The 24,031-nt window shown below is 44.5% G+C and overlaps 1 protein-coding gene across 3 annotated transcripts in view; it reads right to left on the bottom strand.

Annotated features, from left to right (window-relative positions):
* The window catches only part of dbt (dihydrolipoamide branched chain transacylase E2), a 78,739-nt gene that overhangs the window by 38,396 nt on the left and 16,312 nt on the right, over positions 1-24,031 (bottom strand). For 2 of the 3 annotated variants that reach the window (XM_056277529.1, XM_056277530.1), the window contains exons 2-5: positions 17,430-17,550; positions 17,054-17,129; positions 7,830-8,011; positions 49-176 (exon numbers count right to left, since the gene is read on the bottom strand). In XM_056277529.1, the coding sequence (XP_056133504.1) occupies positions 49-176; positions 7,830-8,011; positions 17,054-17,129; positions 17,430-17,550 (507 nt within the window). Of the gene's footprint in view, positions 1-48; positions 177-7,829; positions 8,012-17,053; positions 17,130-17,429; positions 17,551-24,031 lie in introns of those variants that run through there. The other variant, XM_056277531.1, reaches the window with a different exon arrangement.

Below are 24,031 nucleotides of genomic sequence, written 5' to 3'. Positions count from 1 at the left end.
TTACCAAATAAAACACAAAAAAAGTTACCAACTGCACCTTTAACTTACATTATTCTCCATGGCCAGCCGCCGCACTGCTGGAGTGGCCTGAGTTTTATGACCTTTGATTTCCTGGTGGGTGTGCTCATCGTGGGACATGGCAGGAGTCTCCACAACATCCTCTTCCTGGGTCAGCTCTGAAACACAGCACAGGACATATGAGAACTGACACAACAACTTATTTACCTTGTGGTGATCATGACAAACAATCTGTCTACTTTAAGGACCTTCAAAGAGCCAACAACCCATTTACAGCAGACATACAAAAGTCTACACATTCCTGTTAACATGGCAGGTACAAGGTAAATCATGTCAGAACTTTGGCCACCTTTAATGTGAAATTGCAACCTATAAAAATAAAGTGAAAAACAATCAGAAATGCTTTGGGTGAAAAAAAAACTACAAAACTTAAATAACCAGGTTACATAGTAATAATAATTACATTTATATAGTGCGTTTCTAGACACCCAAAGCGTTTCATATTGAAGGGGGGTAACTCATTTCAACCACCACCAATGTGTAGCACCACCTGGGTGATGCACGGCAGCCATTTTGCACCAGAATGCTCACCACACATCAGCTTGTGTGCAGAACCTTTTATAAATGGGGATGTGACAGTGTTCAGAATTCAAACCGTGTTCAAACTCATGTTAAATAGTAGTTAGTATACACCTGCCATCAAATAACCCCAAATAAAGCCCAGCTCTTCCTGTAGGATTTTTCTGACATATTCTTGTTTGCATCCAACTGCAAAAACCATGGTCCACAAAGAGCTTACAAAGCATGAACAGGATCTCATTGTTTAAAAGTATCGATCAGGAGAGGGGTACAAAAGAATTTCGAAGTCATTAGATATACCATGGAACACTGAAGACAATCATCAACAAGTGGAAAAAATATGACACAACAGTGATATTACCAAGAACAGGGCATCTCTCCAATATTGCTGAGAAGACAAGGAGAAAGCCGGTCAGGGAGGCTGCCAAGAGGCCTATGGCAACATTGAAGAAGCTGCAGGAATTTCTGAGAAGTACTGGTTGTGCCCTACGTGACAACAATCTCCATGTTCTTCATTTGTCTGGGCTATGGCGTAGGGTGGCAAGACAGAAGCCTTTTCACACGAAGAAGAACACCCAAAAAGACACATCTAGTCTCCCAAAACCAAGTGGAAAAATGTGTTCTGGTTCTGATGAAGCTGAGGTTGAACTTTCTGGCTATAATTCTAAAAGGTATGTTTGGTGCAAAAACAACACAGCCCATCACCAAAAAAAACCCCACAATACCCATGGTGAAGCATGGTGGTGGCAGCATCATTTTGGGGCTGCTTTAATTCAGATAAAACTAGGGCTTTAGTCAACGTGGGGGAAACCATGAATAGCTCCAAATACCGGTTGATTTTGGTGTAAAACTGGCCTCAGGCATCTGCTAGAAAGCTGAATATGAGGAGGAATTTCCCCTTTCAGCACCACAACGACCCAAAACACACATCCAAATCAACAAAGAATGGTCTCACCAAAAAAAGATAGTTTTGGAATGGCCCAGCCAGAGACCAGACCTGAATCCAATAGAAACTCTGCAGGGTGACCTGAAGAGGGCTGTGCACAGGAGATGCCCTCACAATTTGATGGCTCTAGAACATTTTTGGAAGGAAGAGGGAAAATATTGCCAAGTTAAGAATTGCCAAGCTGACAGACTCTTAGCAAAAAGATTGAGTGCTGTAATGAAATCACAAGGTGCTTCAACAAAGTATTAGTTTAGGGGTGTGCACACTTATGAATCCAGGTTATTGTCCATCCATCCATTATCCAAACCGCTTATCCTGCTGTCAGGGTCGTGGTGAGGAATGCTTCATGAATTTGCGTGTCATCCTTGGTAAGTTTTCTTTTTCTCTTTTTTTTTCCTAAAAGGTTTCAGTTTGTTTTTCACTTGAGTTTTACAGCTTGCAATTTCACATTAAGGGTGGAAAAAGTTCTGCATGATTTATCTCGGTTTCATTTTTTACATCACAGAAACCTGTTTTTTAACAGGGGTGTGTTTGGACTTTTTATATCCACTGTACATTCAAATGTGGTTGAAGGTTCTACTAAGAAGGTGATGTAAACTGGGACTGGTCACCAGTCACTAGAGTGCTGTGAGGACTGACCACACTCGCAGGTTCAGAGAGCATGTCCATCACTGCCAGCACAGTTCTCTGATGGCTCCAGGTACTCAAGTTTTGTATCCTCTTAGAATGTGCAAACAGTAGGAGTTTCTACTCCCAGTAGGTAGGGCCAGTTGTGATGAACATCTCAGATTGGTTAAGGACATATTCACAAGAAGCATCACACATTACAGTAATTTAGCAGACGCTTTTATCCAAAGTGACTTACAATAAGTGCATCATTTAACGTAGGCAATCAGGAGAACTACTAGTCATCAGAGATCATAAGTCCACCTTCTCTCTAAACAAGCATCTAAGAGCAAAACCAGTGCTAAAGTAAAAGTGCAAGAAAGAGATTTTTTTTTTTAATGAGTGAATACAATAAGTGCTAAGAGCAAGTAACAGGGTAGTAGTTCTTGAAGAGGTGAGTGTTCAACCTGCGCCGAAAGATGGGCAGCGACTCCGCTGTCCTGACATCAGTGGGGAGATCATTCCACCACTGTGGGGCTAGGACAGAAAAGAGCCGTGACTGGGTCGATTGGCAGCAGGGGCCTCTGTGCGATGGGACAAGCAGGCGTCTCGAGGCAGCAGAGTGAAGTGGTCAGGCGGGGGTGTAGGGCTTGATCATGGAAGGAGCTGTTCCTTTCACTGCGTTGTAGGCTAGCACCAGAGTCTTAAACTGGATGTGAGCAGCTACTGGGAGCCAGTGTAGGGACATGAGAAGGGGAGTTGTGTGGAAGAACTTAGGGTGGTTGAACACCAGACGAGCTGCAGCTTTCTGAACAAGCTCCAGAGGTCTGATGGCTGATGCCGGGGCACCAGCAAGGAGGGAGATGCCATAGTCCAGCCAGGATATGATCAGAGCCTGGATGAGCACCTGTGCCGTCTCGTCGGTGAGGAATGGGCGAATCCTCCTGATGTTATAGAGGAGAAATCTACAGGAGCGAGCAACTGATGCAACGTTGGAAGCAAACAACAGTTGGTCGTCCAGGATCACACCCAGATTCCTTGCAGTCCGAGTTGGCATCACCACGGTGTTGTCAATGGTGATGGCCAGGTCTCAGTGCGGGCAACCTTTCCCCGGGGGGAACATCAGCTCGGTCTTGTCCAGATTGAGCTTCAGGTGGTATGTCGCCATCCACTCTGAGATATCAGTCAAGCATACATAGCAATGCGTGTCTCTACTTGTGTGTCAGAGGGAGGAAAGGACAAGATCAGTTGGGTGTCATCAGCATAACAATGGTAAGAGAAGTCATGTGAACAAGAGGGGAGGGGACCGGGTCAAAGCAGCATGTGGTGGGGTGACTGGATATGATGAGGTTGAGGACCTCGTCGAGGGAGAGGAGAGCGACGTGGGATAGGGTGGGACATGGAGAGGTGAGGGAGGGTGCAGAGGGTGGGCTAGTGCAAGGAGTGCTGACCGGGTGGTGAGAAAAGGAGGATCTGATGTCGTTTACCTTCCTGTCAAAGAAGTTAGCGAAGTCATCAGGGAGAAGGAAGGAAGTAGGACGAGTAGGTGGGGGTTGAAGAAGTGTAGGGAAGGTTTCAAAGAGTTTCTTAGGATTAGAGGCAGAGGATAATATTTTAGAGCAATAGAAGGCAGCTTTAGCAGCAGAAAGGGAGGAGGGGAAAGTGGAAAGAAGAGATTGGAAGTTGAGAAGGTCCTCTGGGAGTTTGCCTTTTCCCCATTTGCACTCTGCCACCCTTAGGCTCCATCTGTCAGTACGTACTGAGTCGGACAGCCAAGGGGCAGGTGGAGTTGGGCGTGCAGGCCTGGAGGTGAGGGGACAGAGGTTGTCCAGAGAAGAGGAGAGGGTAGAGAGAAGAAGATCAGTAGCAGTGTCAGGGGGTAGGAGAGAGAAAGAGTCAGGTGTAGGGAGGATCGAGGTAACAGAAGAAGAAAGATCAGTGGCAGAGAGCAGATGTGTCTACGGATGGAAACCATGTGGGTAGGGGGAGGGGCTGAGGGGGGAGAAGAGAGGGAGAGAGAGAGTAGTACATGAAATAGTGGTCAGAGAGCTGGAGGGCAGTAACAGAAAAATTTGAAATAGCACAGTGTCTAGTAAAGATAAGGTCCAGCTGGTTGCCGGCCTTGTGGGAAGGAGGAGAGGGTGAGAGATGAAGGTCAAAGGAGGAGAGGAAAGAGAGAAGAGGATCTAGCTTATCAGTCTAGATGTTGAAGTCACCGAGAATGATAAGTACAGAGTCATCAACAGGGAAGTGCGAGACAAGTGTGTCAAGCTCCTCCAGAAACTCACCAAGGGGGCCTGGTTGGCGGTACACAACCACGATGGTGAGTTCGACTGGATAAGAGACAGTAACAGCATGAAATTCAAAAGAGAGCGGAGAAAATTGTGGAATGGAAACAAGAGAGTATTTCCATTTCGGGGAGATTAGCAGGCTAGTACCACCACCCCGCCTCCCAGCTCTAGGAGTGTGAGGAAAAGAGTACACATCTGACAGAGCTGCTGCAGGTGTGGTAGTGTTTTCTGGCATGATCCAGGTCTCAGTTAGAGCAAGAAAGTTGAGGGAGAGCAAGGATGCATAGCCTGAGATAAAATCAGCTTTCCGCACCGCAGACTGGCAATTCCAGAGCCCTCCCGTCACCACTTGCTCACCGTGAGTAGAGAGAGTGGGATAGATGAGATTGGTAGGGTCACAGCACCTAGGAGTGCCCCAACATCTATGCCAGCCTTGGGAAGAGGAAAGGACAGAAATGTGAAGGAAACACATAGTCTATACTAGGTACACAAAATACAGATGACTGACCAGATCTAAAAAGAGCAGTCCTTGCTTGACAAAAAGTCTTAGCTTGAAAAAGTCGCGATTGCCTTTGTTCACTCTAGCATTCGTTCAACCTAGACCTGTTTGCCCTCGTCTTGTTTCCAAGTAGCAGCAGTGATTTAAAGAACACTGATTGCTAATTGTCTGCCAGGAGTGCAGGCCACACCCTGGCCACTCAACACCCAATTGGCCAAAGAGCTAAACTGAAACTAGACCTATTACCCAGAAACTGGTCACTTACGTAAAACTCTATCAAACCTCACACAAAACTATTAAAACAGCAAACAGCTACAGCTAGAATAAGACAGCTACAGCTAGAATAAGATCCCACTAGTTCCCACTAGGAATCAGCAGCAGATGTATAGAGAAAAGCACTAATACTCAAGCAGCTGGAATAAGACTAGTAGCAACTTGTTAAGCAAGAAAGATGATACTTACTCTATTCTAGATGAACCAGCAATTCAGAATCACTCCAGAAGTTAAAATGCACACATCAACCGCCTTTTCTCAACAAAACAGATTTTGAGAAACTGACAAGCTTTTGACCTGACTTCTGATCAGTAATCACAACAGCAACCCTGTCATGGGGACCTGATGAGATCTGAGCACTTGGTGAGGTGTGCCGAATGACATCATTTAGATTCTTTTAGTTTTACCTTTCGTTAGGTCGCAGTATTCAGCTTAACTCAGGTTAAACTGTTGCCTAAACATGTCATTGCCAGCAATGCCTGCCACGCTGTATCGTTGTGCATTTGACAAATATAACAAACTTTACTGTTAAAAAGCAATTCTAAAACAGGCAAATGAGACTGGCCAAAATGAGGGTCAAAGATTTGGTGATTAGCCTTGCTGCTGCAATGTTCACTAGCTGAAAGCAGGAGAGGGGCAAACATGGTCTGATATCTAATAACTCCTATACATACTGAAGAGACATCTGGTACAGTACTCTTGTGAAGCAACACAGGTTTCAGCAGCAGGAGGAAGTTCTGTATCCAGCCCATCCAGACAAATTCAGCAGAGTCTCCTCTGGATCCATGTTTTCTACTTAGTCTTACAGAAGCTGTTTAGCCCCCAAAATAATGATCACTTATTATTTTAATAGATTATTTTTGATGTTTTTTTACCTTGCTTTCAATTTGATCTTTGCAGTGTACTTCGTTTTTTAATTTAGCTCTTTTCCAAAGTTACAGATTATAATATGTATTTTTATGACTGCTCAATAATCCAGGTAGGAAATCACAGAAGGTTGAATTAGTTCATCTGGACACAACATTTATTGGGGGAAATTATTAATCAGTCATCTAGGTGACCTCCGCAGTCTCACCTGACTGCAGGTATCCCCACCCTTATAAACAATCAATACAGTGGTATAACAACCCAAACACCATCTATGTTAGGGGGAACAAACATCCCTGAACCGGGGGGTGGGGGTGGGTGTCTAAGAGTACATCTGAACTGGGGGGGGGGGGGGTCCTAAGACTACATCTGTCACCATCTTACAATGCTGTGATTGCAACCCTTCCCCAAACCTCTGTGAATAGTACACATGGCCATTGTAATGGTCAAGTTAATGGTCAAGCCCATATTTGCTTGTGAAACGGGTCGTTGGTTTGGGTCGTTATGCCACTGTAATGTTTATAAGGGTGGGGATACCTGCAGTCAGCTGAGACACTATATTGTTTATAAGGGTGGGGTACCTGCAGTCAGCTGAGACACTGTATTGTTTATAAGGGTGGGGATACCTGCAGTCAGGTGAGACACTGTATTGTTTATAAGGGTGGGGATACCTGCAGTCAGGTGAGGCACTGTATTGTTTATAAGGGTAGGGTACCTGCAGTCACTTGAGACACTGTATTGTTTATAAGGGTGGGGACACCTGCAGTCAGGTGAGACACTGTATTGTTTATAAGGGTGGGGATACCTGCGGTCAGGTGAGGCACTGTATTGTTTATAAGGGTGGGGTACCTGCAGTCACTTGAGACACTGTATTGTTTATATAAGTGTGGGACACCTTCAGTCAGGTGAGACACTGTATTGTTTATATGAGGGTGGGGACACCTGCAGTCAGGTGAGACACTGTATTGTTTATAAGGGTGGGGACACCTGCAGAGGTCACTTAGATGATGATGACATGTTTCTGTCTATAAACGTTGTTTCCAGATGAACTGATTCAACCTTCTCTGATATAAGTAGTGGTGTTTTGATTTTGAATGCACTCTAAATTCTTCCTGGTTTAAACCCTTAAAATCCGGGGCGTCTGGGTGGCGTGGTGGTCTATTCCGTTGCCTACCAACACGAGGATCACCAGTTCGAACCCCCGTGTTACCTCCGGCTTGGTCCGGCGTCCCTACAGACACAATTGGCCGTGTCTGCGGGTGGGAAGCCGCATGTGGGTATGTCTCCTGGTCGCTACACTAGCGCCTCCTCTGGTTGGTCAGGGTGCCTGTTCGAGGGGGAGGGGGAACTGGGGGGAATAGCATGATCCTCCCATGTGCTACGTCCCCCTGGTGAAACTCCTCAATGTCGTGTGAAAAGAAGTGGCTGGCGACTCCACATGTATCGGAGGAGGCATGTGGTAGTCTGCAGCCCTCCCTGGATCAGAAGAGGAGCTGGAGCAGCAACCGGGACAGCTTGGAAGAGTGGGGTAATTGGCCGGATACAATCGGGGAGAAAAAGGAAGAAAAAAAAACCTCCTTAAAATCCTAGATTAAGCAAAAGTGTTACCATGGGAGGACAGGTGTTTGAGGGTTTCAAATCTCTACAGCAGAAAACACAGAACTTCTGATAAAAAATGATTTGTTTATCGTATGCGATGACGTTATAATGTGAAGGTAAAATTAGGCATCCTTTACATTTAGGATCTTACCTGGGCTAGAGTCTGTCTCAATGTCAACCAGCGGCGTTCCAACCAAAGCTGTAGCATCCACATCATAGTAGAGTTTACGAATGACTCCATCATAGCGGCTGGTTATCGTGACAGAGGCTTTGTCACTTTGCACCTCACAGATGCTGTCAAACTGGGACACTTTATCTCCTTCCTTAACATACCTGTTCAGAGAGAGACCACACAATGACCAGAGATGTCCAAACTCCTCAACGAAGGCTGGCCCGAAAAATTAGCCTCACTGGCAAAATGTATCTTAAAAGTCCAAGTGGTACTGCTTGCTTACTAATCTGGAAAAATAATGACGGGAAAATCTCTCTAAAAGTAAGTTAGCTACACCTAAACATTTCAATAGCTGAAGGAATTCCTGCTATGAGCTCTGAAGCACATGGCATAGGAAGGCTGACAGTTGAATGATATAAATATGGGGAGGAAAGCTGTTTAAAAGTATTAACATTCAAACAAAGTGCCAACCATTTAAATATCTGAAAATACTATTAGTATGCCTATGTATTATATTTGTTCAAAAGTATTTTAATGCTTAAAGCTGATTTTCAGACCATCAAGGACAATTTGTCTTTCCCAGAAAGAAAGAGCTTGAAGCGCATTGTGGCTGGGCGATATGGACAAAATCAAATATTACGATATTTTTTGAGTGAATACCTCGGTATAAATATTATGACAATATTGTAGAGAAGACTATTGGTGGCCCCACAAAATATTTATACAAGGACATTTTGTTTTATTTTTTGGGGGATCCCCCCCTCCTCTCCCCAATTGCACTTGGCCAATTACCCCACTCTCTGAGCCATCCCAGTCACTGCTCCACCCCCTCTGCCGATCCGGGGAGGGCTGCAGACTACCACGTCTCTTGCGATACATGTGGAGTCGCCAACCACTTCTTTTCGCCTGACAGTGAGGAGTTTCACCAGGGGGACATAGCGCGTGGGAGGATCACACTATTCCTCCCAGTTCCCCCTCCCACCTGAAAAGGTACCCCCGACCGACCAGGGGAGAGGCTAGTGCAGCGACCAGGACACATACCCATGTCTGGCTACCCACCCGGCAAATTGTGTCTGTAGGGACGCCAGACCAAGCCAGAGGTAACACAGGGATTCGAACCGGCAATGCCGTGTTGGTAGGCAACGGATTAGACCGCCACGCTACCTGGAAGCCCCATATTAATTAATCTTCGGTTACCCATGCTACTAGTGTTCTTAATTGTGCTGCCCAGCGCTAGTGTTTGAGGTGAGATAAATTAAAACTCCCTTTATGGTATTCAACAGTGTTTTTAGTCTAATTCTTGGTTTCTTATTTTGCCACATGAATTTAGAGAAAAGCTTGTCCAAGAGTTTGAGTTTAGCTATAGGTACTTCTATCGGTAGAGGTTGAAATAAAAAAAGTCTAGGCAAAATATTAATTCTAATAGCTTCCACTCTTCCAATAAGGGATAGGGGAAGAATCAGGGCAGCACGGTGGCCCAGTGGTTAGCGCTGATGCCTCAAAGCAAGAAGGTCCTGGGTTTGAACCCTGGGGTTGTCCAACCTTGGGGGGGTCATCCCAGGTCGTTCTCTGTGTGGAGTTTGCATGTTCTCCCCATGTGTGTGGTGGGTTTTCTCCGGGTGCTCCTGTTTCCCCCACCATCAGAAAGACATGCATGTTAGGGTTTATATGTGCCCCTGTTCGAGGCATGGCAAAACGAACTGGAGTTGGTCCCCGGGCGCTGCACGGCAGCTGCCCACTGCTCCTAGCTACACAGCTAGGATGGGATAAATGCAGAGCGTTATTTCCCTATGGGGATCAACAAAGTATCTCAAAATCTCGAATCTCCCATCTTTGGAGGTCTGCTTTTATCTCCCTTATAATTTTATGATACATGGGGTGATATTAATTCCAAGGTATCTAAAACCCTTGTTGGACTAGTAAAATTTAACCCTTTCATCTAGTTGTGTAGGCCTGTCACCTGAGAGCATCATCGCTTCAGATTTTGAGTCATTTGTTTTATAACCCAATATTTCCTCATAATCCCTTGGGATTTTACGAAAAGCTGGTACTCTCAAGATAGGTTTACCTATATACATCAGGATGTCATCAGCAACCATAAAAATTTGTCTTCTATGCCTTCATCTTTTATTCCTTTGATGTTACCTTCTTGTCTTATCATTTCTGCTAATGGTTAAATGGAAATTGCAAAGAGCAAAGGGCTCAAACAATCTCCTTGCCTGACCCCCCTTTTAATATTAAAGAAGTTAGAACAGCATCTATTTACTCTAACTCTTGATGTTGGTTGTAAATATAAAACTTTCACCCAGTCTATCAAGGTGGGGTGAAACCCCATATCAATATTTGGTGGAGATAGCTCCAATCAACCATACTGAAAGCTTTTTGAGCATCTTTGCACATGATATCAGGTTTAGAACATCCATCTATCCATCCATTATCCGAACCGCTCATCCTGCTCTCAGGGTCGCAGGGCTGCTGGAACCTATCCCAGCAATCATTGGGCGGCAGGCAGGGGAGACACCCTGGACAGGCCGCCAGGCCATCACACACAGGGCCCCCCCACCCACACACACGCGCACACACACACCCACACACACACACACACACACACACACACACACACACATACCTAGGGTCAATTTAGTATGACCGATTCACCTGACCTACATGTCTTTGGACTGTGAGAGGAAATCGGAGCACCCGGAGGAAACCCACGCAGACACGGGGAGAACATGTAAACCCCACACAGAGAACGACCCGGGATGACCCCCCCCCCCCCCGATTCCCCGATTGGACTACCCCGGGGCTCGAACCCAGAACCTTCTTGCTGTGAGGCAACCGTGCTAACCACTGCACCATCTTGCTGCCATGTGGCCTAGAAGACGTGTAACGTTATTTGCCCCCTGTCTACCTGGTATGAACCCAGTTTGATCTAGTGTAATTAGCTTTCCTATATATATTTTTGTACTCTCTTAGCCAATATAGCATTAAGGATTTTTTGGTCATTGCATAAAAGGCTTATAGACCTGTATCCTTCACAATGGGTGGGATCCTTTCTCTCTTTGTGGATGACAGAAATTATGGCTTCTGCCCAGGACCTAGGTGGCTTTCCTTCCAACAGTGAATAGTTACATAGTACCTTGACTAGAAAGGGTGCCAACTTCTCCAGAAAACACTTATAAAATTCACTTGGCAAACCGTCAGTCCCCGGTGATTTGTTGTTTTTTTTAAATTTCTTAAATAATGGCTGATATTTCCCCTTCTTGAATAGGATTAACAATTTGTGTGGCCTCCCCCTGGGACAGTGCAGGAAGTTTTAGTTAAGAAAAAAAAGTTCTCGTTTTTTCTTCTTTAGAAGAATCGTCAGATGAATCATATAACTCTTGGTAGAAGCATGCAAATGCATCTGCTATATCTTTTGGGTGAGAGACTACTTTTTTTGATTTTGGATATGTGATTTTTGAGACTACTCGGTTTGCCTGTTCTTTGCGTAGCTGGAAGGCAACGAGATGGCTGGCCCTATTTCCCCTTTCATAATCATTTTAATTTGAGAATCTAAGGGCACCCTCAGCTCTATATGTTAATAATTCATCCAGATCTTGTTTGTCTGTTTTAATTCCTTGAAAATATCTTTGTCTCCCCCACACTTGTTTTGTTGCCAATTGTTTTATTTTGTTCTCCAGCTCAAACTGTAAATTAATCCGCGCTCTTTTAATCCTAGTTGATATTTCAATAAGCTTCCCTCTTATTACTGCTTTAATACCCTTCCAAACCATGTCTGGTGATACTTCTCCATTACTGTTCAGATCAAAGTATTCATTTATATTTTGCTTAATTTCTTGTACCACTGCATTGTCTGTCAATAGTGAGACGTTCAATCACCAATATTTAAAATAGTTATCTTTTGTCAAATTAATGTCAATAACTACTGGAGCATGGTCGCTTAGTGTTATTGGTTCAGTGTTGCAGTTTGTTACTTTATGTGTATGCTGTCTGGATATACTAAAATAGTCAATATGTGGGTAACTTCCATGTACATTAGAAAAGAAACTAAAGCCCTAGCCTTTTGGATATTTATGCCTCCATATACAGTTGCAATCAAAATTATTCAAACCCCCATTGCATATTAGGTTTAGTGGCAAAATGTACCATTTTTCAGCTGTTTGCAATAAGCAAATTACACAATAAGTCTAAATAGTTCAATAAAACTAATATTACAAGGGTTTTATCCAAATTCAACACAAAATGTTACTTTTAATGACTACCGCAGTCTCAAAATTATTCAACCCCCTGAATAGAATCCCTCATAAGAGCAGACATTTGCAAATCAGGTGTTGTCTCAAGCACACCTGATGCGACTAATCAAGTGCTTCATTAGTTGCATCAGGTGTGCTTGAGATAGAACACATCTAATACCGGGACTGGCTAGGCGTTTGTTGACAGTGACGTTTGATTGCATGTTAGAAATATGACTAAGTCAAGAGAATTGTCCAAAAAGTTAAGAGAAGAGATCATTGCCTTGCACAAACAAGGAAAAGGATACAAAAAGATAGCAAAGCCGCTGACTGTTCCTAGAGATACAGTTGGAAGCATAGTTCCCAAGTTCAAAGTTAAAGGAACAGTGGCTACACTACCTGGACGTGGCAGAAAGAGGAAGCTATCAACAGCTGCCACAAGATTCCTGAGGAGGCAGGTGGTTAAAAACCCTTGAGTGACTGCAAAAGACCCACAGCAAGACTAGGTGGCAGCAGGCACTGAGGTTGCAGTTTGCACAGTAAGGCGCAAAATAAACGCCGAAGGGCTCCATGCCTGAACTCCAAGACGTACACCACTACTGGCCCAAAAGCACAAGAAAAGTCAGCTCCAATATGCTCACAACCATATAAATAAGGCAAAGAGGTTTTGGGATTCCGTTCTGTGGAGTGATGAAACAAAACTGGAACTTTTCGGGCCTATGGATCAGCGGTATGTCTGGAGGAGGAAGAATGAAGTATACGCTGAAAAGAACACCCTGTCTACAGTGAAGCATGGCGGTGGCTCGGTGATGCTCTGGGGTTGCTTTGCTTCCTCTAGCACTGGAAACCTGCAGCGTGTGGAGGGCAAGATGGATTCAATCAAGTACCAGGAAATCCTAGGAGAAAACGTCATGCTGTCTGTGAGGAAGCTGAAGCTTGGGCGTCATTGGACCTTCCAACAGGGCAATGATCCCAAGCATACCTCAAAGTCCACCAAGGCTTGGTTTCAGAAAAGTCCTGGAAGATTCTAGAGTGGCTGTCACAGTCACCTGACTTGAACCCCATAGAACGTTTCTGGTGGTATTTGAAGAAGGCAGTTGCAGCACGCAAACCCAAGAATATTAATGAACTGGATGCCATAGCCCATGAGGAATGGGCTAAGATTCCTCAGGAAGGCTGCCAGAAGCTGGTGTCTGGCTATGCAGCATGTTTGCAGCAGGTCATAACAGCAAAAGGGTGCTCTACTAAGTACTAAAGAGGCTTGTCATGAAGGGGTTGAATAATTGTGAGACTGCAGTAGTCATTAAAAGTGGCATTTTGTGTTGAATTTGGAGAAACTACTTGTAATATTAGTTGTGTTGAGCTATTTAAATTGTTGTTTGATCTGTTTATTGCAAACAGCTGAAAGTTTGTAAATTTTGCCAATAAACCTAAATTGCAGTGGGGGTTGAATAATTTTGATTGCAACTGTATCTGTTGAACCTAATTCAGTTAGCATTCCATTTAGCATTTTTGTTTTACTTGATTGAAGTCCTAGGTCTGCTGGGTTCTTATCTTGTTTTCCATTCATTATTGCATTAAAGTCCCCTCCTAAAATTATCATTCCCTTTGCATTGCTAGCAGTTAAGTTTGCAATGCTACTGTAAAAAGAAAGGTCATCTTCATTTGGTGCATATGTATTTGTAATGGATACATATACGCCGTCTATTGTGCTAATGATCATGATATGTCTTCCCATTCTATCTTGAATTATTTTTTCTAAAGAAACACAAAAAGTCTTATGCAGTAGGATGGTGACTCCTCTTTTTTTTTTTTACCATGAGAGGCACTGAACACCTTCTCCATCCACTCCCTTCTTAGTTTTGCATGCCCCTTTTCCTCTCAATGTGTTTCTTGTAGTAATGCTACTGAACAGTTAAGGTTTTTCAGTTGGTCAAGTATTTTTTTCCTCTTTATTGGGTGGTTTAAGCCACGGACATTATAGCTTATTAACCAGATTTTGCATTTAAATTACTGTTAACCTTTTTATAATATAGTTTGTAGACCCCTCTATACAGGATTGTTGTATTTTTTTTTTTGGATTCCCCCCTCCCCCTTTTTTTCTTCCAATTGTATTTGGCCAATTACTCCACTCTTCCGAGTGGTCCCGGTCGGTGCTCCACCCTCCTCTGCCGATCCGGGGAGGGCTGCAGACTACCACATGACTCCTCCGATCAGTGTTGTAGTCGAGTCACTAAATCTCAAGTCCGAGTCGAGTCTCGAGTACCCAGTGTTCGAGTCCAAGTCCGAGTCCCCATAGAAGAGTCCAAGTCGAGTCCGAGTCAAGTCCACATTACCTGAATTTGAGTCCGAGTCATCAAGGTTGAGTCTGAGTCGAGTTCCAAGATGGGCTCCAGTGCTCCACTCCATCACCGTAAAAAAGCTGACATACAAACAAAAAAGGTCTACATTAAACAAAAATGACAGTTGTCATCATTTCCATGTAAGCAAAGCGCACAATTCGGGGCGTCTCTTTACAGGCATCTTAGCACTAACTGTTACTGAACATGAGGGTATGCACGTGAATCCGCATGTAGGTGGAATACACGTGCCTGCCCTTGTATGAAATTGAATAATGTTACAGTATTAATATAGCTATCAATATCTTGTGCCAAATTATTAGGGCCTATTACAAAAAACTAACAAACAAAAAACAGTCTTTATCAATTAACAAGTCCGAGTCCTCATCTCCAACTTCCGAGTCCAAATGCAGTCAATGCTCGAGTCCAAGTCCAAGTCCGAGTCAGTGCTCAAGTCCAAGTCGAGTCATGAGTCCTGAAAATCAGGACTCCAGTCGGACTCGAGTCCGAATTCTGGACTCGAGTACTACAACACTGCCTCCGATACATGTGGAGTCGCCAGCCGCTTCTTTTCACCGGACAGTGAGGAGTTTCACCAGGGGGATGTAGTGCATGGGAGGATCACGCTATTCCCCCCAGTTCCCCCTCCCACCTGAACAGGCTCCCCGACCGACCGACCAGAGGAGGCGCTAATGCTGCAACTAGGACACATACCCACATTCAGCTTCCCAGACACAGCCAATTGTGTCTGCAGCGACGCCTGTCCAAGCCGGCGGTAACACGGGGATTCGAACCAGCAATCCCATGTTGGTAGGCAACGGAATAGACCGCCACGCTACCTGGACGCCCCATATTTATTACTCTTCTGTTATCCAGTGTTCTTAATTGTGCTGCCCAGTAGTAGTGTTTGAGGTGGGGTAAATTAAGACTCCCTTTATGTCTGGTATTCAACAATGTTTTTAGTCTAATTCTTGGTTTCTTATTTTGCCACATGACTTTAGAGAAAAGCTTGTCCAAGAGTTTGCGTTTAGCTATAGGTACTTCTATCGGTAGAGGTTGAAATAAAAAAAGAAGTCTAGGCAAAATATTAATTCTAATAGCTTCCACTCTTCCAATCAGGGATAGAGGAAGAATCAAGGCAGCACGGTGGCCCAGTGGTTAACGCTGATGCCTCAAAGCAAGAAGGTCCTGGGTTCGAACCCTGGGGTTGTCCAACCTTGGGGGGGTCATCCCAGGTCGTCCTCTGTGTGGAGTTTGCATGTTCTCCCCATGTGTGTGCGGTGGATTTTCTCCGGGTGCTCCTGTTTCCCCCACCATTAGAAAGACATGCATGTTAGGGTTTATATGTGCCCCTGTTCGAGGCATGGCAAAACGAACTGGAGTTGGTTCCCGGGCGCTGCACGGCAAAATATTCATTCTAATAGCTTCCACTCTTCCAATCAGGGATAGGGGAAGAATCTCCCATCTTTGGAGGTCTGCTTTCATCTCCCTCATAATTTTATGATACATGGGGTGATATTAATTCCAAAGTATCTAAAACCCTTGTTGGACCAGTGGAATTTAATGCTTTCATCTAGTTGTGTAGGCCAGTCACCTGAGAGCATCATCACTTCAGATTTTCAGTCATCTGTTTTATAGTCTGATACGTATGTCCATCCATCCATCCATCCACTATCTGAACCGCTTATCCTGGTCTCAGGGTCGCGGATATGCTGGAGCCTATCCCAGCGGCAAGCGGGGAGACACCCTGGACAGGCCACCAGGCCATCACAAGGCCATCACAAGTTTTTAAGTGATTTTCCAAGTGTGCAATCCAACTACGCTGCTGTTTCCATCACTGTGTCACCGGAAATGCATGTCCTAAAATCGATTTTAAAATTGTGTTACTTGTACACAACGCTCTAAACAGCCTTGCACCTCAGTATACAAAAGACATGCTAATCAGATACAAACCAGAAAGAACTCTCAGGTCCAACATCAGTGGTCTTCTAACAAGCCCTTGTACTAACTCTAAAGCAGGGGCAGCTGCCTTTTGTATTTATGCCCCAAGTAGACAGAATGCTCTGCCTGAGGACCTGAGAGAGGCCCCCACACTGAACACTTTTAAAATTAGGGTAAAAACCTTACTTTTCACAACAGCCCATGGCGAAGTCCTTGGGATATTTTGATATTTGTATATTCTGCACCAATTGCTGTATAACTGCACTAACACCTGTTGATATGCATATTTATTTTATGTATTTGCACTTTTTTTTAAGACTTTTTTTGTTGTTGCCATTTTGTGTCTTTTTATTTGACAGTGATCGTCAAGAGAGACAGAGGATGACATGCAGCAAAGGGCCTGGGCCGGATTCAAACCCAGGCTGCTGTGGTAAGGACTCAGCCTTATGTGGTACCACTCTACCAGGTGAGCCACCAGGGTGCTCCCTGCATTTGCACTTTTATGATTGTGTTACGATTGTATTGTTACTTTATGTAAAGCACACTGTGTTGCCCTGTGTGTGAAATGTGCTATACAAGTAAAGTTTGACTTGACTTGACTATGCTGGAAGCATGCCATCTATACTGGAGCCAGGAGTACATTACTGACCAAACAAATGGTGCATCAACAGTTATTATGGCTACGTACCACTCCTTCACCGTCACCTCCATGATGCCCTCTCCTATATCTGACAGCTTAAACTGAAGGATTGGTCCATGCCTGGCTGGAGGGTAAAAAACATGTCATTTATCAATAATTAGTATTCAGATAGTATCATACCTAGAATCTAAGAAACATAAAACCAGATAACAGGAAGGAAAAAAAGCAAGTGAGAATAATTGAAATAGATTTCATTGTACCCTTGGCTATGATAGATAGATGGAGCAGTCATACCACAGGACACATGGAGGAACTTAATTGTACCCTTGCTATGATACAGTTAGATGGAGCAGTCATACCATAGGACACATGGAGGAACTTAATTGTACCCTTGCTATGATACAGTTAGATTGAGCAGTCATACCACAGGACGTATGGAGGAACTTGGCATTGTGCAGTGGAGGCAGGAAGGTATGGAGTGGAAGGGTTTTACTGGTTCTGAAGTTTTGAGCCCTGAAACATCGTCGTTTGTATTGATGAGAGAGCTGCAATAAAACACACACACACACACACACACACACACACACACACACACACACACACACACACACACACACACACACAGTTTGAGTATACACAGTGACAGTTTTGAATTAAACCCTAGTTACCGTGCTTTTGTAACATTTGTGCTCTTAAAGCTGGTGGAATACTTTTACACTATTGAGACACTGTTGAGAACTCAACACTTTCACTCACAGCCCGACCCAAGACCACCCATCCCACTGAGACTAATATTCTCACTGTTTCATTAGTCTTCATGCTCCTCGACATATCGCGCGCTTTGGGTCCCCTTTCCCATGGTTTGCCTTCAAACTGTCATACCTCAAGAAGCAGGCAGAGTTGTGTAACTGTCTACTGTGCACACATGTGAGGTGTCCTGAGTCCCAGACACTCCTTTTTCACTACACTGTCATCACAATAGCCTGACAGTTTCACCTCTGTTCGTTTTCTAACAAGTCCAGATGGATCTGCCCAGCATCTCAGACTCAAAACTCAGGAAGACTTAAATGCTCCTCCTTCGTAGAAATCCTGACCATGATAAAACCTTCCAATCACTACACGCCAGACCCTTAGTTACTATCACTACTGGCTGGGGCTGGATATCAGTGAGAATTTTCCAGTACAGGTGCAGATACCAATACTTGGAATTCAACACTGGTAACATGACAACATTTTTGCCAAGCCTTAAAGTCGGGTGTAACAGGCTTTTTGCAGTTGTTGATGTTACCTGTGGCGCAAGGATCCATGTTATTTACTCCAGACTGTTAATACTGGGGCAGCACAGTGGCGCAGTGGTTAGCGCGGTCACCTCACAGCAAGAAGGTCCTGGGTTCGAGCCCAGGGGTAGTCCAACCTTGGGGGTCGTCCCGGGTCATTCTCTGTGTGGAGTTTGCATGTTCTCCCCATGTCTGCGTGGGTTTCCTCCGGGGGCTCCGGTTTCCTCCCACAGTCCAGACATGTAGGTCAGGTGAATAGGCCGTGCTAAATTGTCCCTAGGTGTGTGTGTGTGTGTGTGTGTGTGTGTGTGTGTGTGTGTGTGTGTGTGTGTCAGCCCTGCGATGGCCTGGCGGCCTGTACAGGGTGTCTCCCAGCCTGCTGCCCAATGACTGGGATAGGCTCCAGCATCCCAGCAACCCCGATTGGGATAAGTGGCTTGGATAATGGATGGATGAATGTTAATACTGTTTTGTATTGTAATAGAAAAAGTTTATATATTCAGACCTTTAATGCCAACTAGTGATTAACATTTTCTCAAAAAATTCCCCATTTGCAAACCTGGGATTAAAATACTCCTTTCCCGGTCTTCGCAGAAATCTCAGGCTATAAAAATTTAGTTATGTGTAACGTGGCTGTAGAGTTTACAAATGGGCTTATTGTAGAATTATAAGACTTCCTTTCCTTTGGCTGCTCCCATTAGGGGTCACCACAGTGGATCATCTGTTCCCTTCTCTTCCTGTCCTCTGCATCTTCTTCTGTATACAGAAGAGGCATACAGGAGAGAGATCAACAACCTAACAAAGTGGTGCCAGGAGAATAACCTCTCTCTCAATGTCAACAAAACCAAGGAGCTGATTGTGGACTACAGGAGGAGAAGAGGGAGGCTGGACCCCATCACCATCAATGGGACTGCTGAAGAGAGAGTCAAGAGCTTCAAGTTCCTTGGTGTCCACATTACTGAGGACCTCACCTGGGATGAACACACCAGCCATGTGGTGAAAAAGACATAGCAAAGCCTCTTTCACCTCAGGCGACTGAAGAAGTTCGGCATGGGGCCCAAGATTCTACGGGCCTTCTACAGAGGCACAACTGAGAGCATCCTGACTGGATGCATCACCTCCTGACATGGGAACTGTACTGCCCACAACCGCAAACCACTGCAGAGGTTTGTGCCGACGGCCCAGGACATCAGCGGATACGAGATTCCCTCCATCCAGGACATATACAATGGCTGTTGTGTCAGCAGAGCCCGTAGGATTATCAAAGACCCCTGCCACCCAAACTACGGACTGTTCCAGCTGCTACCATCAGGCAAGCGGTACCGCAGCCTCAAAGCACGGACCAGTAGGCTCCGAAACAGCTTTTTCCACCAAGCAACCAGGCTTTTGAACAAAGAACATTAAAAGACACTAAAGACTGGTGCTGGACTGACGGTACTGACCTGTGGTCTTCAGCGGATCATCAGTTTACACACAAACACACACAGACATAGTAGCTTGGCATACACAAACACACAAATATATACAAACAAATACAAACACACACACACACACACACACACACACACACACACACACACACACAGAGCACCTTACATACAAGGCACACTATTTATTATTATTACTGCTTTTTTGTTCTGTTTTGTTGTTATTTTGTTACTATTGTTGCTGCAGTGTTGAGGAGCTGAAACACAATAATTTTACTCTCTTGTACTTGTATAATGAGACGTAACAAATAAACAATCTTGAATCTTGAATCTCTTGAATATTGTCTTCCCTCATCAAATCCATAAATCTCCTCTTTGGCCTTTCTCTATTCCTCTTGCCTGGCAGCTCCATATTCAGCATCCAGCATGCATCCTTCTCTTAATATACCCAGCATCTCTCCTCTGCACACGCCAATGCCCTCTCAATCACACCTCTCTTGCTGTCTCCAAACCATCCAACCTGAGCTGTCCCTCTAATATACTCGTTCCTAATCCTGTCCTTCTTCATCACTCCCAATGAAACACTTAGCATCTTCAACTCTACCACCTCCAGCTCCATCTCCTGGCTTTTTATCATTGCCACCTTCTCCAAACCATACAACATAGCTGGTTGTTATGTTGTATGGTTTGGAGACAGACCATACAACAAACCTCCAAACCATACAACAAACCATGTTGTATGGTTTGGAGACTACCATCTTGTAAACCTTCCCTTTCACTCTTGCTGGTACCCTTCTGTCACAAATCACTCCTGACACTCTTCTCCACCCACTCCACCCTGCCTGCACTCTCTTCCTTCACTTCTCTTCTGTACTCATTACTTCACTATCCCAGCATCATCCAACCTTCTCTCTTGCTCTCTCTTTTTTTCGTCATTTATCAGCCCCTCAAAGTACTCCTTCCACCTTCTGAAAACACTCTCCTTGCTTGTCAGCACATTTCCATCCCTGTCCTTCATCACCCTAACCTGCTGCACATACTTCCCAGCTTGCTTCCTCTGTCCAGCCAATTGGTACAAATCCCAGCAACTATATAGCTCAGTAGGTAAGAACGCTGGCTTTCCCGTCAGAGATTGGGGTTTCAAACCCCTGTTGGGATGAGTCTCCAGTAAGAGTCTGCAGCTTAACAATAAACTACTCTCATCAGTTCAAAAATACAGTTATTGGGCTGTCGTAATCTCAGACCACGCCACATTGACTCTTGAGCTAACTTTACCAAACCAATCCTTATCTCGCCGACCATGGCACTTTAACTCTCTCCTACTTTATGATGAAGCTTTCATCACATTTCTGTGTAATCAGGGCGCATGGTGGCCCAGTGGTTAGCACTGTCACCTCACAGCAAGAAGGTCCTGGGTTCGTACCCCAGGACTGTGTCCAACCTTGGGGGTCATCCCAGGTTGTCCTCTGTGTGGAGTTTGCATGTTCTCCCTGTGTCTGCGGTGGGTTTTCTCTAGTTGCTCCGGTTTCCTCCACCATCAAAAAGAAACATGCATGTTAGGGCTAATATGCCTGTCTGTGCCCTTGACCAAGACAATGGGAGAAGAACTGGAGTTGGTCCCCGGGCACAGCATGACGACGGCAACCCACTGCTCTTAGCTACACAGCTCCACCCTCTGTCTTTTCGTCAGTGCCACTGTCTCCAAACCATATAACATAGCTGGTCTCACTACCATCTTGTAAACCTTCCCTTTAACTCTTGCTGGTACCCTTCTGTCACAAATCACTCCTGACACCCTTCTCCACCCACTCCACCCTGCCTGCACTCTTCACCTCTCTTCTGCACTCCCTGTTACTTTGGACGGTTGTCCCCAAGTATTTAAACTCATATGCCTTCGTCACCTCTACTCCTTTCATCCTCACCATTCTGCTGTCCTCCCTCTCATTCACGCATAGGTATTCCGTCTTGCTCCCACTGACTTTCATTCCTCTTCTCTCCAGTGCATACCGCCACCTCTCCAGGCTCTCCTCAACCTGCACCCTACTCTTGCTACAGATCACAATGTCATCCGTAAACATCATTGTCCACGGAGACTCCTGTCTGATCTTGTCCGTCAACCTGTCCATCACCATTGCAAACAAGAAAGGGCTCAGAGCCAATCCATGATGTAATCCCACCTCCACCTTGAACCCATCTGTCATTCCAACCACACACCTCATCATTGTCACACTTCCCTCATACATACATATGCTGCACCATTCTTACATCTCTGTAACTCCCGACTTCCTCATACAATACCACACCACCTCTCTTGGCACCCTGTCATATGCTTTCTCTAAATCTACAAAGACACAATGTAACTCCTTCTGTCCTTCTCTATACTTCTCCATCAACATTCTCAAAGCAAACATCACATCTGTGGTGCTCTCTCATGGCATGAAACCATACTGCTGCTCACTGATCATCACCTCTCCTCTTAACCTAGCTTCTATTACTCTTTCCAATATCTTCCTGCTGTGGCTGATCAACTTTATACCTCTGTAGTTGCTACAGTTCTGCACATCACCCCTGATCTCGAAAATCGGTACCAGTATGCTTCTTCTCTATTTCTAGGTATCCTCTCACTTTCCAAGATTGTGTTAAACAATCTAGTTAAAAACTCCACTGCCATCTCTCCTAAACACCTCCAGGCCTCCACAGATATGTCAGCAGGACCAACTGCTTTTCCACTCTTCATCCTCTTCATAGCTGCCCTCACTTCTTCCTCGCTAATCCAATGCACTTCACTATCCCCCATCATCCAACCTTCTGTCTCTAATTTTCTTCATTCATCAGCCCCTCAAAGTACTCCTTCCACCTTCTCAGCACACTCTTCTCGCTTGTCAGCACATTTCCATCTCTATCCTTGATCGTCCTAACTTGCTGCACATCCTTCCCATCTCAGTTCGTCTGTCTAGCCAATTGGTACAAGTCCTTTTCTCCTGCCTTAGGGTTTAACCTCTCATACAACTCACCATACACCTTTTCCTTTGCCTTTGTCACCTCTGTCTTCGCTTTACGCTGCATCTCCTTGTACTTGCACTACCCCTATCAGCTCGTCAAACCATAGCAGAAATTCATACTCCCCAGGTGTAGTCACTACTGACCATGACAAAATAAAGGATACATTCTGTAATTTTTATTCAAAACGTTATGCTTCTGACCCCACTGAAGATCAGTCATTAGTGGATTCTTTTTCCCCAAAACTTGAGATCCCCACTCCATTGATGTGAATGTTAAAGATAGACTTGTTGAGCCCATCTCTGAAACTGAAATAACGGAAGCAATTGGAACCATGCAGAGTGGCAAGTCTCTGGGGCGAGATGGTTTCCCAACCCAATTTTATAAGAAATTTTCAATGCTTCTTTCCCCAGTATTGGAAGAAATTTTTGGCAAATCATTCAGCGCTCACTCTCTCCCTCCATCGTTATGTGAGACCTCTTCTTTTGGAAATGTTTGATGATGCATATCTATAGGTTCTTTGCCTCCAACACTGACCCAAGCATCAATCTCACTTTTGCTAAAACCCAGCAAGGAGCCTACAAACTGTGCCTCCTACTGTCCTATTTCACTTTTGAACATGGATGTTAAAATACTGGCAAAAATGCTAGCAAGCCAACTGGATACTGTTTTGGTGGAAAATTATTTCAGAGGACCAGACAGGTTTTATGAAGGGCTGCCACTCTTTTTCTAATGTACGTCGGCTCCTAAATGTTATTCAATCTGCATCTCCATCAGATGTCACAGAGGTAGTTATCTCATTAGATGCAGAAAAAGCATTCAACAGGGTAGAATGGGGGTATTTATTTGCTGTCTTGAAAAAATTTGGTTTTGGGGAAAAATTCTTCTCAATGGTCCACCTTCTCTAGTCCTCTCCACAGGCTTTCATCTGTACCAATATTCTATCTTCTCCATACTTCCCCCTCTCACAGGGAACTCGTTAAAGCTGCCCCTTGTCGCCTCTTTTATTCACTATAGCCATTGAACCCCTCTCCATAGCTCTAAAAGCATCCCCATTGATTAAGGGCATTCATCATTGGGGTATTGAAAATCGGTTGTCCTTATATGCAGGCGACCTATTGACATTAACCCTTTTGCTTGTGTACCAGAAATATTATATTTATTGAAAAAATAAGCTAGATATAAATTAAATTTCACAAAGAGCGAGTGTTTTCCGGTTAACAACTCTGCATTAATGATCAACCAAGGTGAACTTGTTTTTAATTTTTCTAAAACTAATTTTAAATACCTGGTTATAAAAATCACTCATTCCCTTAAATCTC

Source organism: Lampris incognitus, chromosome 3, assembly GCF_029633865.1.
Source record: "Lampris incognitus isolate fLamInc1 chromosome 3, fLamInc1.hap2, whole genome shotgun sequence".
NCBI classification, from domain to species: domain Eukaryota; kingdom Metazoa; phylum Chordata; class Actinopteri; order Lampriformes; family Lampridae; genus Lampris; species Lampris incognitus.
The sequence above is the reverse complement of the archived record's forward strand: the minus strand, read 5'-3'. Positions and strand labels throughout refer to the sequence as shown.